A 19,925-nucleotide genomic window follows, 5' to 3' on the forward strand; every position below is an offset into this window, starting at 1 on the left:
TGTCCTGTATGCATCTTCAATTTGTATATCTGTTTCCTTTTTTATTTCCGGAAAGTTTTCTGTAATTATTTCATTCAGCAGGTTTCTCATTCCCTTGGTGTGAATCTCTGTACCTTCTTCTATCCCGATGACTCATAAGTTTGGTTTCTTCATGTTATCCCAAATCTCTTGGATGTTTTTCTCGTGATTTTTTACCAGCCTTTCTGACTTGGCTAGACTCTTTTCAAGATGGTATATTTTGTCTTCATTATCTGACGTTCTGGTTTCTACTTGTTCCACTCTGTTAGTGATACTCTCAATTGAGTTTTTAATCTGGTTTATCGTTTCCTTCATTTCTAGAATTATTGTTTGATTATTCTTTATAATCTCTATCTCCTGATAAAGATGCTTAACTTCTTCTTTTAGGTGTTTATGTAACTCATTCTCAATGTGTTCTTTCGCTGCTTGAATTTGCTGTCTTGTATCCTCTTTGATGTTCCATTCCATGTGTCTAAGGTGTTCCTTGAGGTCTTTATATGACCATTTTTCTGATGACTCTAGGTCCTCCTGAATATTTAGGCTGTCCTGCATTGTTTGTACTCCTTTTCTTCCTTGTTTCTTGAAGCTGCTCATGTTGCTTCTTGTTCTGATTGACTGCTGAGTTACTGTTTATTCCTATAAATTTATTTGATGCTAGGGAGGAAAGGTATTAGAAGGGAAGGGAAGAAGTCACTAAGGAGAATGAGAGTAGGCAGGTAGAATTCAAGGACGGGGGATAAGAAAAATGAACAGACAAAAGAAGAAAGAAATATGAACTAAAAGAGAACAAAAATTTAAAAAAAATTAATAATAATTAAAAAAAATTAAAATTAAGATTAGAAGAGAAAGAAGAAAAAAAAGAGAAAGGAAAAAAAAACAAGATAGAAAAATGAAGATGAAAGAAAAACCCCAATCAAGAAAAAAGAAAAAAAAACCTAATAAATGCCGTCTTAGAGTTTGATTAACTTCTCTTCCACTAGGTGGCGCTGTGCCCACCAGGTCAAGCCTTTCCCGTCAGTACGCGGGAACCAATCACTGTGCAGCAGCTCCTCCCAGACTGGGCGAGTCTCCAAACCTGAGTGCCTAGGGCCTCTTCTTGTGTCCAATCCCTTCCACTTTTCCTCTAGCCAGGCCCCTCTCACCACAGTACTGGCTACAGGCCAGGTCTGCTGCTCCCGGGAGCCCTGTTTTCATGAACGACTGGGCTCACTCCTCCAGATTGCCATTCCCTCAGACCCTAATTTTGTAGAGCTTGGTGCTGAGAATCCTCAGCGAATTTTACTTGCCCTCCGGTAGCCACACCCCCGTAGCTGGTGCAAGAGACCTCAGCAGTCAGCCCTGGCGGGAGCGGCAGTCCCGCACCACCTCTGACTCCCTCGGGCTGGCTGTAGCACTCACGGGAGAGCTGGGAGGGGCTCTTAAGTTTTCCCCATGCGTGGAGAGGGAAAGCCAGGTGTCCACACACCTGTAGCAGCAGGCTTAAATGAAGTTATCTCCTCCGCCGCAGTCCTGCGACTCCAGCCCTCTGCCACTGTGGTGTCCTCCGCAAACGGCGACAGTTCGCCTCCCCCTGCGGGCGACCAACGCCACGGGCGGGTCCCCACTGTCTCCCAAGCCCCGCCTGGACCCTGCGGCCACTACCCACGAAGGATCGGCAGGCATCCACCTCCGCAGGATGAGAAGGGCTGACCAGCCGCCTCGGCTGGATGGCTTAATGCTGAGTCGCCGCTGTCAGTCTCAGCTTTTCAGACGCGGCGGTGCGGGGCGCGGAATACGGAGAGGCTTACTCACTTCCCACCGCCAGCTTCCTCTTCTCGCTATTTCAGGATGATGGCGGGGTGCTGGCTCGCTCTCTCCGGTGTGTCTCTGCCTTGAGCTCCCACGCCTCCACAGCCAGCGCTGCCCTGGTCGCTCTCTCCGCCCCCGGCGTTCCCGGCTTCTAGCCAGCCGCGCGGCGTCCCGGTCCGTGTTTTTCTGGCTCGCGCTCCAGCGGCGCCCGGGGCCGGGGAGGCGACGGCCGGCAAGTACCACAGTCCCCGGGCCCCGAGTCCCAGCGGCCACAAACCGACACTTCTAATAGACCTACCAGATCCCGGCAGGACCCCTCTTCATGGAATTTTGCTAGGAGTTCCTCAGTGTGAAGACTGCCGCTGTTCCAAAGGGTCTTTTTGATCTCGTTAATGTGGAGACATTAGAGTCACTGCTTCCTCGTCGGCGGCCATGTTCCCTCCCAGTCCGAACAGAAGACTTTTAAAGAGAAGGTTTACTCTAAGATATCATCTCACTCCAGTGAGAATGGCAGCTATTATGAAAAATAAAAAAAAGTGTTGATGAGGATGTAGGGGGAAAGGTACACTCATACATTGTGGGTGGAATTGCAAATTGATGCAGCCAATATGGAAAGCAGTTTGGAGGTTCCTTGGAAATCTGGGAATAAAAACATCATTTGACCCAGCTATCCCTCTCCTCAATTGATACCCAAAAGATTTTAAAACATCACACTACAGGGACACATCCACGTCAATGTTTACAGCAGTACAATTCACAATAGCTAAACTATGGAGCCAACCTAGATGCCCTTCAGTGGATGAATGGATAAAAAAAATGTGCCATATATACACAATGGAATTTTACTCAGCAATAAAAGAGAATAAAATCATGGCATTTGCAGGTAGATGGTTGGCGATTGGAGAAGATAATGCTAAGTGAAGTTAGCCAATCCCCCCTAAAAATATTTTCTCTGATATAAGGAGGCTGACTCATAATGGGGTAGGGAGGGGGAACATGGGACGAATAGATGAATTATAGATAGGGAAGAGGGAAGGGAGAGTAAAGGAGGAGCAGGGGATTAGCAAGGATGGTGGAATGTGATGGACATCATTATCCAAAGTACATATATGAAGACACAAATTGGGTATCAACCTACTTTATAATGCAAACAGAGATATGAAAAATTGTGGTATATATGTGGAATAAGAATTGTAATTAAAAAAAACAAGTACACGTATAAAGACATGAATTGGCATGAACATACTTTATACAAAGATATGTAAAATTGTGCTCTATATGTGTAATAAGAATTGTAATATATTCCACTGTCGTGTATTTTTAAAAAATAAAATTAATTAAAAAAATAAAGAGATGATTTAAAGGCTACATTCCAGCTGTGCCTTTTGAGTGGTCATAATTCACTTTTAGTCTTGGGGAGATAGTTGTTTCTTAGAACTTCTAGAACCACCCCTGTAGTCTGAATTCTTTCATTCCTGTGGCCTAAGGTGGGAAGAAAGGTAATCTTACTTCTCCCAAGTCTAGGAAGCGAGAGAAAAAGAAAGGGAAAAATGTTGAGCCCAGGAAAGTTGAAGTTTATGGATGTTGATTTTGCTCTGTATGCTCTTCCATTTTACTCTCTGGCTTCTTGTTTTTGCCTCATCATTATTAATCATTTGACTTCAGATCTGACCAAATCATTTTTGCCCTCTAGTGGTGAAATGATGCAGTAACATAGCAGAAATGTGTTAAGCTCATTGAGGTTCACATTCAGAACTTGGGAGAAACATTTTCTTCATAGGATAATGTTGTGACCCGTGCCTACATAATTATGTAAAATGTCTCAGCACAGTATACTGTTGAAGAGGCATAAAGTATCCAATTCTGAGTGCATCAGATTCACATAGAGGCAGGAAAATCTGTTTAGGAAATATTTTTTCCTGTGCTCATATTGAAGTTTCAAAGCAGAAGTAGCTACCTTTAGCTTTTATATTTTTTTCCCTTAGCACAAGTGTGCATGGTAGCACTACTTATAACAGTCATAATCTAGAAATAAGTTAGCTGTCCATCAACAGAAAAATGGATAAAGACCTTGTGATATATTCAGATACAGTATAGCACTGAAAAGAATTTACAGTTACATTTAAAAAATTAAACCAGACTAAAAGAATACAGACAGTATGACTCCATTCATAAAAGCTGACAAGTCATAAAAATAAATCTATCAACTGAAGTCAGAATGGTTGTTACTTCAGGATGAAAGAGATACTAATTAGAATGGAACATGGGGGAAGGTACTTTGGTAATGATAACCTTTACTTGATGCAAGTGATAATTTTATAAATTTAACTCAAACTATGCACTGATTAATTTTGCTCAGTTATGCTTTATTGGTCAATACATGAGAAAGTTCATAAGAAGAAATAAATTGGTAGAAACATAATATGACCTCATAAATCTATAAATTAAAACTAACAAAAGAGCATAAGAGAAACCATAATCATTTTAGCTGTAACTGTCCATAATTTATGGGACTACCTGAGTTTTGCCAGCAGCTGATGCACAGCATAGTGGGTGTGCTGAAAAGAAGGCTGAGCTGACTCGGGGGGTCCTGAATTCCAATCCCTCTGTACTGATGATGAACCATATATTTTTGGATTAAACATGTAGGTCTCAGGTTTGGGGCATTTAGGATAAACACCCTCAAAAATAAAATGTGAAATTCTGGTAACATTATTTTTAATTTTTCTCAGCCCTAAAATTTTCTGAGGGTCCAACACCAAACGTGTGTTAGACATCCAATTATGAGTTTCAAACATTTCTCAAGAGTTGATGGTGAATAAAAAAACTAATAGAGTAAATCTAAAACAATTATTACTCTGACAACCATACAATTACCACAAAACAGGAGCATTTTGAGAATGAAAGGTGTTTCTAAAACAATTTTTAAAACATAAGAAAGCTTTAGAAATATATATTAAGACTAACCAACTGTTTGTGTTATTTTGATGGACCTAATATAATTATTTTCAAAAAAACAATTTTTTAAATATTTTTATGCATTAATGCAATGAAAAACAATTTTTACTTAGCTTGTCTTTATTTCCAAAATAACATAAAGTATTTATTCTTGGTCCATACAAAAGAACTTTAATCATGTTTTAAAAATCATATTCTTCTTTAGCACTGTGCCACTAATATTTTTCAAAAGAACATATTTCTTATTGCAGCATAGCATATTATTTTTATTTTACATGAGATTGTGTTCAGTATTATATCCTAGGATTAAAACAACTGATTTTCTTAATAGAAACATTTTTTAACTTTTATTTACTTTTTTTTAATGTGGTGTTGAGGATCAAACCCAGTGCCTCACATATGCTAAGCAAGCACTCTACCACTGAGCCACAACCCCAGCACTAACTGATTTTTTTAAACATCTGACTCTTTTTTTTTCTGCAAGTACTACACACACACAGTTTTTTTATTCAGTTACTTACAGAAAAGCATCATATTTTCTCTCATGTTTTGGCAATTACAATTAAACAGACGTATTATTAATACTGAAGAATATCAGGGTTTTATAAATGTCTAGTTTATAAAAAGTCTTAGCAAATACAAACCAAGAGAATGAGCATACTGTGCACTAAGCATATAAACAAAGTAATCATAATTAATATATAACAATTAGAATTCATTTTTATTTTTATTAGAGCTTTCTAGCTATACATGTTTGTTGCTATACAACAACATTGCAACAAGCTCATGCATAAATGGAATTTGATTTCAGTTTAATTCACCTCTTTTCCCTCCTACCCTCCCTCTCTTCCCCATTCTCCTTCCTCTACTCCACTAGACTTCCTATCACTCACCTATTCATATTTCACTGGTCCTTTTTGCATAAATATAAAATTCCCTGTGGTATATTTAGATAATAAATGACATAATTTTCTTAAAATCATTTTTCATTGCCTCTGCTTACTCATCCTCTCAATCTGTAGATCTCCTTCTACATTACTAATATTTGCATTAACTTTATGTTATTCTATCATTCCTGCCATCTTTTCTTTATTTTCCTCTAGCTTCTGCATATGAAAGAAAACATCTGACCTTTGTGATTCTGAGTTTGGCTTACTTCACTTAGCATAATATTCTCCATTTCCACAAATTTACCAGCAAATGCCATAATTTCTTTCTGTGTTGTGGCTGAGAAGAACTCTATCTATCCATCTATCTATCGATCTATCTAATTTATCTACCAAATCTATCTATCAAATCTATCTATATCTCTAATATATCTACCTATATCTATATCTGTTATCTCTATCTATCTATATCTGTATGCATATATATCTATATTAACCCATTTATCTGTTTACAGGCACCTGGTTAATTCCATATTTTGAATTTTGCTGCTATAGACACTGAAATACCTCTATCATTATTAGTATGTCAATTTAAGATCATTTGGAAAAATACTGAGGAATGGAGTAGCTGGGTCATTTGGTAGTTCCATCCTTAGTTTTTCTGAGGAATTTCCTTCCTGCTCTTCAGAGTGGTTGTACTAGTATGCAGTCTCACCAAAAAAAAAAAAAAAAAAAAAATATATATATATATATATATATATATATATATATATATATATATATATACAAGTGTACCTTTTTCCCAAACCTCACCATCATTTGTTAATATGTGTATTCAATATCCTCCTGACTGGAGTGAGAAGGATTCTTTTTTTTTTTTTTAATTGATTATTTATCGCATTACATAGTTCATGATATATCATCTTTCATACATTAGACTCAAATTGTGCTTTGAACTCCCATTTTCACCCCAAATACAGATTGCAGAATCACATCTGTTACATATTCGCATTTTTACATAATGCCATATTAGTGACTGTTGTATTCTGCTACCTTTCCTATCCCCTACTATCCCCCCTCCCCTCCCCTCCCCTCCCATCTTCCCTCTCTACCTCCCCTGCTGTTGTTCAATTCTCTCCCTTTTTTTTCCCTCCCCCTTGCCCCTCATAACCTCTTATAATTTTATGTATCCTTGAAGGTCTCCTACCATTTCCATATGCTTTCCCTTCTCTCTCCGTTTCTCTCCCCCGATTCGTCTTTGTTTACTGTAGTCTTTTCCTCATGCTCTTTCTTCATGTTCTGTTCTTAGTTTTTCTCTTTATATCAAAGCAGACATTTGGCATTTGTTTTTTAGGGCTTGGCTAGCTTCGCTTAGCATAATCTGCTCTAATGCCATCCATTTCCCTGCAAATTCTATGATTTTGTCATTTCTTAGTGCTGCATAATACTCCATTGTGTATAGATGCCACATTTTTTTTATCCATTCATCAATTGAAGGGCATCTATGTGGAACCAACCGAGAAGGATTCTTAATATAGCTTTTACTTGCATTTCTCTGCCTTCAAAAGATATTCAAAATTTTTTTTCATATATTTTTTGGTCAATTAAGTTTCTTCTTTTGACAATTTTCTGTTTAGTTCTTTTGCTCATTTATTGATTGATTATTTGTTGTTAGCCAATGAAGAGTTTTTTTTTTTCATTCTGTTGACTCACTTCCCATTTTTAATTATTTTCTTTGTTATGAAGAAGCTTTATGATTTACTGATAGCCCACTTATTGATACCTGGTTTTATTTCTTGCACTTTGGGCGTTTTTTTAAACGAAGTTAGTCCTGGAACTTGCTTGAGTTTTGACCACAAGTTTTCCTCCACAATTTGTAATGTTTCTGGTCTAATTCATATTTCTCCAATCCATATGCACAGGGTGAGAAATGGGGATCTATTTTCATTTTTCTACATATAGCTCTACATTTTTCCTAGAAACATTTGTTTAAAAGACTTTCTTTTCTCCAAAATATATTTTTGGCACCTCTGTAAAGGATTAGATAGCTACAAGTATGTGAATTTGCCTGTCTCTTCTATTCTCTTCCTTTGGACTTTATATTTTGTTGCCAATATAATATCATGCTGGATTTTTTACTCCTGTTCTGAGGTATAATATCAGATCAGGTTTGACTGCTTCACTTTTCATGCACAGTATCAATTGGCCTATTCTGGGTCTCTCATTTTTCCCAATAAATTAAAGAATTTTTTTCTAACTCTGAAGAATGTCATTGCATTTTGAGGGGATTGCATTGAATCTGTATATTGTTTTTGGTAGCACAGTCATTTTGACAATACTGAGTCTGCTTGTCCAAGAACTTGGCATGTATTTCCATCTGCTAAGAACTTTTACAATTTCTTTCTTCAGTGTTGTATAACCTTCATTGTAAAGTGTTATATAACCTCCATGGTTAGATTAATTCTCAAATATTATTTTAGGTTATCGTGAATGGGATGGTTTTCCTCTTTTCTGTAAAGCTAAATAAATGTTAGAGTACAAGAAATATATTGATATCAATATCTGGGTGTTGGTCTTATAGTCTTCTACTTTGCTGAACTCATTTATAAGCTCTAGAAGTCTTTGGTGGAATTTTTTTAGTCTTCTGGATATAGGATCATGTCATCATCATCTCCTTTTTCTATATGCAATCCTTTGATTTCCTTTTCTTGCCTGATCACTCTGGTTAATGTTTTTTATGTCTTTATTTATTCTAGTTTATTATACATAACAGAAGAATGCATTTCAATTCAGAGTACATACATAGAGCACAATTTTTCATGTCTCTGGTTGTTTACAAAATAGAATCACACCATTTGTGTCTTTAAATATGTACTTAGGGTAATGATGTCCATCTCCCACCATCTTTCCTACTCCTATTCCCCTTCTCTTCTCCTCCTTCCCCTTTGCCCTTTCTAAAGTTCCTCCATTCCTTCTATGCTTCCTGCATCGCCATTATGAGTCAATATGCACATATCAGAGAAAACATTCAGCATTTGGTTTTTTTTGGATTGGCTTACTTCATTTAGCATAATATTCTCCAACTCCATTCATTTAGCTGTAAATGCCAAATTTTATTCTTTTTTAATGCAGAGTAATATTCCATTGTGTATATATACCACAGTTTCTTTATCTAGGTTCTTTCCACAATTTAGCTATTGTGAATTTTGCTGCTGTAAACATTGATGTGGCTGTGCACCATAGAATGCTTTTAAAAAGTCTTTGGGGTATAAACTGAGGAGTGGGATTGCTGGGTCAAACTGTGGTTCGATTCCAAGATTTCCAAGGAATATCCATACTGCAGATTGGCTGCACCAATTTGCAGTCTCACTGACAATGTATGAGTGTGCCTTTTTCCCCATGTCCTCGACAACACTTATTGTTGTTTTTCTTAAAAATAGCTGACATTCTGACTGGAGTGAGATAAAATCTTAGAGTAGTTTTGACTTGCACTTATGTTCAGTTCCTTAGCCCATTTAATGATAGGGTTATTTGTTGGGATTTCTTTTTGGTATTAAGTTTTTTGAGTTCTTTATATATCCTAGATATTAGTGCTCTATCTGATGTGCATGTAGTAAAACTTTGCTACCATTCTGTAGACTATTTACCTCACTTATTGTTTTATTTGCTGAGAAGAAGCTTTTCAGTTTGAATCCATTCCATTTATTGATTCTTTTTTTCTCCATTCACTTTTTTTTTAATTTTTTTTATTAGTTGCTCAAAACATTACAATGATCTTCACATATCATACATTTGATTCAAGTGGGGTATGAATTCTTTTTCTCCACCTGTGCAGATTGCAGTATCACAATGGTTTTATAGCCACATTTATACATACAGCCATATTATTGTCTATTGTATTTTGCTACCCTTCATATTTCACCCTCCCCTCCCTTCCCCTCCCATCACCTCTCTCTACCCACTCTATGACACTTTTCTCTCTCTCTTTTTTTTTCTTCCTCAAACCATCTTATATGTAATTTTGCATAACAATGGGGGTCTCCTTCCATCTTCTGTGTGATTCCCCTTCTCTCTCCCATTCCCATGCATCTCTCATCCCTCTTTAATGATAATCTTCTTCTCATGCTCTTCCTCCCTGCTCTGTTTTGAGTCGCCCCCGTTATATCAAAGAAGACATTTGGCACTTGCTCTTTAGGGATTGGCTAGCTTCACTCAGCATAATCTGCTCTAATGCCATCCATTTCCCTGCAAATGCCATGATTTTATTATTTTTTAGTGCTGAGTAATATTCCATTGTGTATAATTTCCACATTTTTTTGTCCATTAATCTATTGAAGGGCATCGGGATTGGTTCCACAGTCTAGCTATTGTGAATTGTGCTGCTATGAATATTGATGTAGCTGTATCCCTGTAATATGCTCTTTTAAGGTCTTCAGGGAATAGTCTGAGAAGAGGAATAGCCGGTTCAAATGGTGGTTCCATTCCCAGCATTCCAAGGAATCTCTATACTGCTTTCCAAATTGGCTACAACAATTTGCAGTCCCACCAGCATTGTACAAGTGTACCCTTTTCCCCACATCCTCACCAGCACTTATTAATGTTTGACTTCACAATGGCTGCTATACTTACTGGAGTGAGATGATATCTTAGGGTTGCTTTAATTTGAATTTCTCTGATTGCTAGTGATAATGAGCATTTTTTGTGTATTTGTTGATTGATTGTACATCCTCCTCTGAGAAATGTCTGTTCAGATCCTTGGCCCATGTTTTGATTGAGTTATTTGTTTTCTTGTTGTTTAATTTTTTGAGTTCTTTGTATACTCTGGAGATTAGAGCTCTACCTGAAGTGTGAGGGGTAAATATTTTTTCCCAGGACGTAGGCTCCCTATTTACCTCTCTTATTGTTTCTCTTGCTGAGAAAAAACTTTTTAGTTTGAGTATGTCTCATTTGTTGATTCTTCACTTTAACTCTTGTGCTATAGGTGTCCTATTAAGGAATTTGGAGCCCGACTCCATGAAATTGAGATTAGAGCCAACTTTTTCTTCTTTCAGACGCAGAGTTTCTGGTTTTATCTATAGCTCTTTGATCATTTTGAGATAACTTTTGTCCATGGTGAGAGAAAGGGATTCAGTTTCATTTTGTTGCATATGGATTTCCAGTTTTCCCAGCACCATTTGTTGAAAATGCTATCCTTTCTCCATTGCATTCTTTTAGCACCTTTGTCTAATATAAGGTACTTGTAATTTTGTGGATCAGTCTCTGTCTCCTCAATTCTGTACCATTGGTCTACCCACCTGTTTTGGTACCAATACCATGCTGTTTTTGTTACTATTGCTCTGTAGTATAGTTTAAAATCTGGTATCGCTATAACACCAGTTTCACTCTTCCTGCTTAGAATTGCTTTTGCTATTCTAGGTCTTTTTTTCCAGATGAATTTCATGATTGCTTTATATATTTCTGCAAGGAATGCCATTGGGATTTTGATTGGGATTGCATTAAACCTATAGAGTACTTTTGGTAATATGGCCATTTTAATGATGTTAGTTCTGCCTATCCATGAACAAGGTATATCTTTCCATCTTCTAAGGTCTTCTTCTATTTCTCTCTTTAGTGTTTTGTAGTTTTATTTGTGTAGGTCTTTCACCTCTTTTGTTAGGTTAATTCCCAAGTACTTTAATTTTTTTGAGGATATTGTGAATGAAGTGGTTGTTCTCATTTCCATTTCAGAGGATTTGTCACTGATACACAGGAACGCCTTTGATTTATGCATGTTGATTTTATATCCTGCCATTTTGCTGAATTCATTTATTAGCTCTGGTAGTTTCTTTGTAGAACCTTTTGGGTCTGCTAGGTATAGGATCATGTCCTTGGCAAATACTGCTAATTTAAGTTCTCTTTTTCCTATCTTTATGCCTTTAATTTCTTTTGTCTGTCTAATTGCTCTGGCCAGTATTTTGAGAACTATATTGAATAGAAGTGGTGAGAAAGGGCAACCCCATCTTGTTCCAGATTTTAGAGGGAATGCCTTCAATTTTTCTCCATTCAGAATGATGCTAGCCTGAGGCTTAGCATAGATAGCTTTTACAATGTTGAGGTAAGTTCCTGTTATCCCTAGTTTTTCTGGTGTTTTGAACATAAAGGGATGATGTACTTTGTTGAATGCTTTTTCTGCATCTATCAAGATGATCATATGGTTCTTATCTTTCAGTCTGTTGATGTGGTGAATAATGTTTACTGATTTCCATATATTGAACAAGCCTTGCATACCAGGGATGAATCCTACTTGATCATGGTGCACAATTTTTTTGATGTGTTTTTGTATTCAATTCGCCAGAATTTTATTGAGGATTTTTGCATCTAGGTTCATTAGAGATATTGATCTGTAGTTTCCTTTCTTTGAGGAGTCTTTGTCTGGTTTCGGAATCAGGGTGATGCTGGCCTCATAGAATGAATTTGGAAGAGCTCTCTCTTTTTCTATTTCCTGAAATAACTTGAAAAGTATTGGTATTAATTCTTTTTTAAAGGTTTTGTAAAACTCCACTGTATACCCATCCGGTCCTGGGCTTTTCTTGGTTGGTAGTCTTTTGATGGCTTCTTCAATTTCATCCATTGATATTGGTCTGTTCAAATTGTGTGTATTCTCCTGACTCAGTCTGGGCAAATCATATGACTTAAGAAATTTATCGATGTCTTCACTTTCTTCTACTTTATTGGAATATAGGTTTTCAAAATAATTTCTAATTGTCTTCTGTATTTCTGTAGCATCTGTTGTGATATTGCCTTTTTCATCCTGTGTGTTAGTAATTTGAGTTCTCTCTCTTCTTCTCTTTGTTAGCATGGCTAAAGGTCTGTCGATCTTATTTATTTTTTCGAAGAACAAACTTTTAGTTTTGTTAATTTTTTCAATAGTTTCTTTTGTTTCAATTTCATTGATTTCTGCTCTGATTTTAATTATTTCTTGCCTTCTGCTACATTTGCTGTTGTTTTGTTCTTCCTTTTCTAGGGCTTTGAGATGAGTGTGAGCTCATTTATTTGTTGTTTTTTTTTTTTTTCTTTTTTTGAGGAATGACCACCAGGCGATGAATTTTCCTCTTAAAACTGCTTTCATTGTGTCCCATAGATTCCGATATGTTGTGTCTGTATTTTCATTTATCTCTAAGAATTTTTTGATTTCCTCCTTTATGTCTTCTGTAACCCATTGATCATTCAGTAACATATTGTTCATTTTCCATGTGATGTAGGATTTTTCCTTCCTTCTTTTATCATTGATTTCCAGTTTCATTCCATTATTATCAGATAAAATGCAAGGTATTATCTCCACCCCTTTATATTTACTGAGGGTTGCCCTATGGCATAATATATAGTCTATTTTTGAGAAGGATCCATGTGCTGCTGAGAAAAAAGTATATCCATTTGATGATGGTTGGTATATTCTATATATGTCAGTTAAGTCTAGGTTATTGATTGTGATATTGAGTTCTATCGTTTCTTTATTCAACTTTTGTTTGGAGGATCTGTTCAATGGTGAGAGAGGTGTGTTGAAGTCACCCATAATTATTGTGTTGTGGTCTATTTGATTCTTGAACTTGAGGAGAATTTGTTTTATGAATGTCGCAGCACCATTATTTGGTGCATAAATATTGATAATTGTTATGTCTTCTTGGTGAATGGTTCCTTTTAACAGTATATAATGACCTTCTTTGTCCCTTTTGATTAACTTAGTCTTGAAGTCGATTTTATTCGATATGAGGATGGCCACTCCTGCTTGCTTACGAGGACCATGTGCGTGGTATATTTTTTCCCATCCTTTCACCTTCAGCCTGTGTATGTCTTTTCCAATCAGATGTGTCTCCTGGAGGCAGCATATTGTTGGATTTGTTTTTTTAATCCATGATACCAGCCTATGTCGCTTTATTGGAGAGTTTAGGCCATTAACATTCAGAGTTACTATTGATATATGGTTTGAACTTCCATCCATGTTTGATTATTTATCCTTTTTTTAACAAATTTAGTTTGTTTATCCATGATTATCTTTCCCCTCGCCCTCTGTCTTTACCGAGGCACTTCCTACTGATGGTTTTTGTTATTGTTTTTCATTTCTTCCTCGTGTTGTGTTTTGCTCAAAATGCTTTGCAATGCTGGTTTTCTGGCTGCAAATTCTTTTAACTTTTGTTTATCATGAAAGATTTTTATTTTGTTGTCATACCTGAAGCTTAATTTTGCTGGATACAGAATTCTTGGTTGGCATCCATTGTCTTTCAGTGTTTGAAATACATTGTTCCATGACCTTCTTGCTTTCAGCGTCTGTGATAAAAAATCCGTTGTTAACTTTATTGGTTTACCCCTGAGTGTAATCTGTCTCCTTTCTCTTGTAGCTTTTAATATTTTCTCTTTGTTCTGTATATTGGATATCTTCATAACAATGTGTCTTGGCGTTGGTCTACTGTGATTTTGTGTGCTCGGTGTCCTGTATGCATCTTCAATTTGTATATCTGTTTCCTTTTTTATTTCTGGAAAGTTTTCTGTAATTATTTCATTCAGCAGGTTACTCATTCCCTTGGTTTGAATCTCTGTACCTTCTTCTATCCCGATGACTCATAAGTTTGGTTTTTTTATGTTATCCCATAACTCTTGGATGTTTTTCTCGTGATTTTTTACCAGCCTTTCTGAGTTGGCTAGACTCTTTTCAAGATGATATATTTTGTCTTCATTATCTGACGTTCTGGCTTCTACTTGCTCCACTCTGTTAGTGATACTCTCAATTGAGTTTTTAATTTGGTTTATTGTTTCCTTCATTTCTAGAATTATTGTTTGATTATTTTTTATAATCTCTATCTCCTGATAAAGATGCTTAACTTCTTCTTTTATCTGTTTATGTAATTCATTCTCAATGTGTTCTTTCGCTGCTTGAATTTGCTGTCTTGTATCCTCTTTAAGGTTCCATTCCATCTGTCTAAGGTGTTCCTTGAGTTCTTTATATGACCATTTTTCTGATGACTCTAGGTCCTCCTGAATATTTAGGCTGTCCTGCATTGTTTGTACTCCTTTTCTTCCTTGCTTTTTGAAGCTGCTCATGTTACTTCTTGTTCTGTTTGACTGATGAGTTACTGTTTACTCCTATAAATTTATTAGATGCTTGGGAGGAAAGGTATTAGAAGGGAAGGGAAGAAGTCACTAAAGAGAATGAGAGTAAGCAGGTAGAATTCAAGGAAGGGGGGATAAGGTAATTGAAAAGAAATGAAAAGACAAAAGAAGAAAAAAATAGGAAATAAAAAAATAAAAAAATAATAAAAAAAATAAATAAATTAAAATTAAAATTAGAAGAAAAAAAATTTAAAAAATTGTAAAAAAAATTTAAAAAAACAACAAGAAAGAAAAATGAGAATGAAAGAAAAACCCAAATCAAAAAAAAAAAAAGAGAGAGAGAAAAGAAAAAAAGAAAAAAAAACACCCTAATAAATGCCGTCTTAGAGTTTGATTAACTTCTCTTCCAGTAGGTGGCGCTGTGCCCACCAGGCCAAGTTTCTCCTGTCAATTCGCGGGAACCAATCACTGTGCAGCAGCTCCTCCCAGACTGGGCGAGTCTCCAACCCTAAGTGCCTAGGGCCTCCTCTTGTGTCTAGTCACTTCCCACTTTTCCTCTGGCCAGGCCCCTCTCATGGGTGCCGCTCACCACAATACTGGCTACACGCCAGGTCTGCTGCTCCCGGGAGCCCTTTTTTCATGAACGACTGGGCACACTCTTCCAGTTTGCCATTCCCTCAGACCCTAAGTTTGTAGAGCTTGGGGCTGAGAATCCTCAACGAATTTTACTTGCCCTCTGGTAGCCACTCCCCCGGTAGCTGGTGCAAGAGACCTCAGCTGTCAGCACTGGTGGGAGCGGTAGTTCCGCGCCTCGGGTCCCACACCACCTCTGATTCCCTGGGTCTGGCTATCGCGCTCACGGGAGAGCTGGGAGGGGCCCTTACGGGAGAGCTGGGAGGGGCCCTTAAGGTTTCCCCGATGTGTGGAGAGGGAAGGCTAGGGAATTACACACCTGTAGCCGCAGGTTTCAATGAAGTTATCTCCTCCACCGCAGTCTGATGACGTCAGTTCTCTGCCATGGTGGTATCTCTTTCAAATGGTGACAGTTCGTTTCCCTTTGCCGGGCGACCAATGCAAGGGGTGGGTCCTTACTGTCTCTCCCAAGCCCCGTTTCAAACCTGTGGCCACTACTTATGAAGGCTCGGTAGGCATTTACCTCCGTAGGATGAGAAGGGCTGACCAGTTGTTTCAGCCGGATGGATTAGTGCTTAGTCACAGCTGTTTGTCTGTGGGAAGCAGGTGAACGGGAGCTTGAATTCAGCTGATCCGGGCTCAGAGTGTGTTCTGAGAGGCCCAGACTGTTTGCCCCTGATCCACGTCAGCTCAGCATTGCCTAGTGATCCTGAGCAAACAGATTTAGGTTGTTTACGACTCCCTATGCCTGCACAGCTGAAGAGGTCAGAGACTTGATCTCTCTGCGCCCACCGCCATGTTGGAATCCTCCTTGCTAATCGAAAAGAAATTCTCTATTCAGTTTGTTCCCTATAGAAGTCAGCTCTCATAAATAAATAATAACAGTAATTCCATTAATTTACTTTTATATACTTAAATAAATTGGCTACAAAATAATAACAAGTGTGAAATTTCCAAGGGCTACATACTAATTTGTTAGTTACTAAGATTGCTGAATTTGGAGGCAGACTGCAGATTTAATTCCAAATCACAACAATTAATTGTTCTATGTTCTTTACAAATAACTTCTCTGTGCATGGATTTCTTACTTGAAAGCTCAGGAAATGTCATGTAAACTTATGATTTTGTACAGGTAGATGAACATTGTCCCTTTAGACCCAATAACACTGATTTATAACACCATGCAGTCTAGATCCTCTGCCATCTTCCATCTGCTAGTGAGAACAATGTCATACTGAAATTGTGATTGTACTTCCACTAAATAGACATCCTATTTATTTATTTATTTTGGTACTGGGGATTGAACCCAGGGGCACTGAGCCAGATCCCCAGCCCTATTTATTTATTTACTTATTTATTTTTATTTTGAGACAGGGTCTTCTAAGTTGCTTAAGGCCTTGCTAATTGCTAGGGCTGCTGTTGGACTTCAGTTCTTCCTCCCTCAATCTCCCCAGCTGCTGGGATTACAGGCCTGTGCTATACACCTAGCTTACATAGACATCATTTTAGATGGACTTTACTGACCACTGTTGGGAGCTGATGTTCCTGTTGAAGTGGATATTGTTTTCTAGGGCCAGGTAGTGTACTAAACAAAAAAAATGAGGCTCTAAATATAAGGTGACTAAATATAGGATCCAAAGAACTTAAAATGTGTCAGGTTAACCCATGCACATCTGTACCCTGGGGATAACTAGCTGATCATAACAGTTCATCCCTGTGTGAACAAGTGCATAGAGTACTGCATACCTGGCATATATTAAGGGTGTCTGAGTGGCAGGCCACTCCCCCAAGCTTGGCCAGTTAGTGGCAAACGGAAGGCACAGCCCTGGGCGTTTGGCCTCCTGTTGCAGTCGCTGTGCTTGCTCCACAGCCGGCTCCTCCACTGGTCACTACAAGGACAGTTGGCTAGACATTGCATTGGTGGCTGCCTGAGATCTGCTTAGCTGCTTCCTGAGTATATATACATGGTAACTGCACAATAAAATCAGACCTGCTCCCTGATTGGTCTGCAAAGATCTTGATTAGCGACTCTGCAGCCACACTCTCCTCTACCCTGTTCCGTGGATCTCCTCGCTGAATGAGATAGAGCCCACACACATCTCTATTCAGATGGACATAGATTTCTTTTGAAGACATTTAATACTAAAATATCCAAGAATCTGGACTTGTTCCTCTGCCATAAATTTTAATATATTTTTATATGCAATGCCACAAGAGAAAAAAGAAGCAAATATTAAGATGGAATGAGACAGTGGGTGCTTAATTGATACATCTATGCCTCCATTGCAACATTGTACAAACATGGTTTTGTGTGTCCCCAATTGTATGCTTTCATTTTACAGTAGCTATATGTGTATGGCTTTTGTTGAAAGCAACAATGTTTCTGTGGTGACCCAGAGCCTTGCCATCTTACTGACACAGTTGAACATGACATCTCTTCTTGCTCTCAAGTGCATTGCCTAGCCAGTGAACAATCCTGAGGAAAAACACTGTGTATAAAATCAGAGGCCTATTAAATCCTGACTCAAACCAAAGTTAGTAAGCATTACTGTCTATTTTATTCATCTTGAATTTAATAACTGCATTACTCTTAATTCATTGCAAATTGATCATTTTATGGTTTTAATAAAGTTTCCCAATTACTTACATTGTGCAAAGAAAAAAAGCAGAAATTTTGTATGAGACTGTGGTAGGGGGTAAATAAACCTAGAGTTGGGCTGGGGATATAGCTCAGTTGGTAGAGTGCTTGCCTTGCATGCACAAGGCCCTGATTTCTAATCCCCAGCACCACATACACACACACAAACCAACCTAGAGTCAACAAACTCACAGTGAAAACATTGTGGCATTTCTGTTTGATATAATTATGTGTTAGGTGAAATGAATTTCACAAAGCACCAAATTAACTGTGAACTCACAGACTTGGTTTAATATAAACTAATAATAACCCTGACTGAAAGATCACATTTTAAGAGAGCCCATAATTATAGATTCCCATGTTTCATCTTAAATTCAATAGAATTAAATGTTTAAATGTTTAGCTACTTCTAAATGAAAAATCCCAAGAGCATGGATTCACCTATTTCTCAGTGATTCACTCTGCTCATTAGTTTTTTGGTTTCACATGAGAAACACAAAATACATCCATTTAATACTTGCATGATAATTTATGTTAAAAAACTTTGCAAAACTACCTGAATTTGACTAAATTTTGCACTTTATCCTGCAAAGACTTAATTAGTTCACTCTTCAGTTTTGATTAGACCAGACCCTGAAACTACATGAAAAGTAAACCTTAGATTGGTTACTGATAAGATGAGTGTGTGAAAATTGAAACAATTTTGCAAATCAATCTGTTCCTGGAAAACAGACAAGAAGTGGTTAGAGGGAAGGTTTGTTTATGGGAGGGTGGCACAGGGAGAAGTCAGTTCCCTGAGTGACTTCAGGTTCAAGGATGCTCTCAGTGCTTCCAGAATCTTAATGAGATCACAGCAGAAGGTGCTTCTTGAATTTGACTCATCATTCCCAACACATAAACGAAGATGACTTTTTAGGAGTCTAAATGGGATACCTGCAACTTTAAACAGGATCAATTTGACCAGTTGAGATGAGCTGAATAATCCAGTAAATTTGTTTATTTATTAATTACATTAAGAAAGTTAAAAGCCCATTAATTTTTTTTCTCTCTAGCATACAAAGAGGACTGATGTGTGTGTGTGTGTGTGTGTGTGTGTGTGTGTCTATAAAATATATGGTCTTAATCAGTTCTTTGTTGTGGGTTCTAATCAAGTAAGAATTTGATATGTCTTAATACTTAGAAGCAAAGAAGAAAGAAGTCTCTGACAGCATTGCACTACAAATTAGAAGTAATCATCTTCTTCCCAAAGAGTAACTATGTTTAGTCACAAGAAATCGTGTATCTCTTCCTTCCTTTTATCTTCAATAAAATATTTTTGTTTTTAATAAAATGTTTCAGAATTCATCTTTCCCCAGCTTGAATATCACACTTGACAAGTGAAATTGTAGAAATTTACTTTACACAACTTGATGCTTTTATATATGAACATACTGTGAAATGATTAAACCTGTGTTTAAACCTTGAAAATTCTCTTTTATTTATATATGTGAGAATGTTGAGCCCAAAACTAAGAAATTTCTTCCCTATTATGATCTCATTAAGGTTTCTGGAAAGCTAGATGTGGTAGTGCACACCTGTAATCCCAGCAGCTCAGGAGGGTAAGGAAGGAGGATCACAAGTTCAAAGCCAGCCTCACCAATGGCAAGGCACTAAGCAACTCCAGTGAGACACTATCTCTAAAAATAAAATACAAAATAGGGCTGGGATGTGGCTCAGTGTTAGAGTGCCCCTGAGTTCAATACCCGGTATTTAAAAAAAAAAAAAAAAGATTTCTGGGAAAACTATGTAATCATTAATTAATGCAGAAAGTTTCCCACATATGGTACTTAAAGAAGCTGGCTTCCCTCCATATCTTCCCACAATTATACTTTTTTGGCCTTGTTTAAATTTGCTGTGGTTCCAGGAACAGAGTTATTTGA

At 37.4% G+C, this 19,925-nt stretch overlaps 1 protein-coding gene across 1 annotated transcript in view; it reads left to right on the forward strand.

Moving 5' to 3' along the window:
- Positions 1–17,300, forward strand: part of LOC308642478 (uncharacterized protein) — a gene marked incomplete at its 3' end in the record, with an annotated part of 80,997 nt that extends 63,697 nt beyond the window's left edge. Inside the window, exon 9 of the mRNA XM_081281445.1 lies at positions 17,239–17,300. Coding sequence (XP_081137571.1) covers positions 17,239–17,300 — 62 coding nt within the window. The remainder of the gene's footprint in view (positions 1–17,238) is intronic.
- Between the last annotated feature and the right edge of the window lie 2,625 nt (positions 17,301–19,925).

The sequence above is a fragment of the Spermophilus citellus genome (genome assembly GCF_964194105.1).
Source record: "Spermophilus citellus genome assembly, chromosome: 1".
Classification (NCBI taxonomy): domain Eukaryota; kingdom Metazoa; phylum Chordata; class Mammalia; order Rodentia; family Sciuridae; genus Spermophilus; species Spermophilus citellus.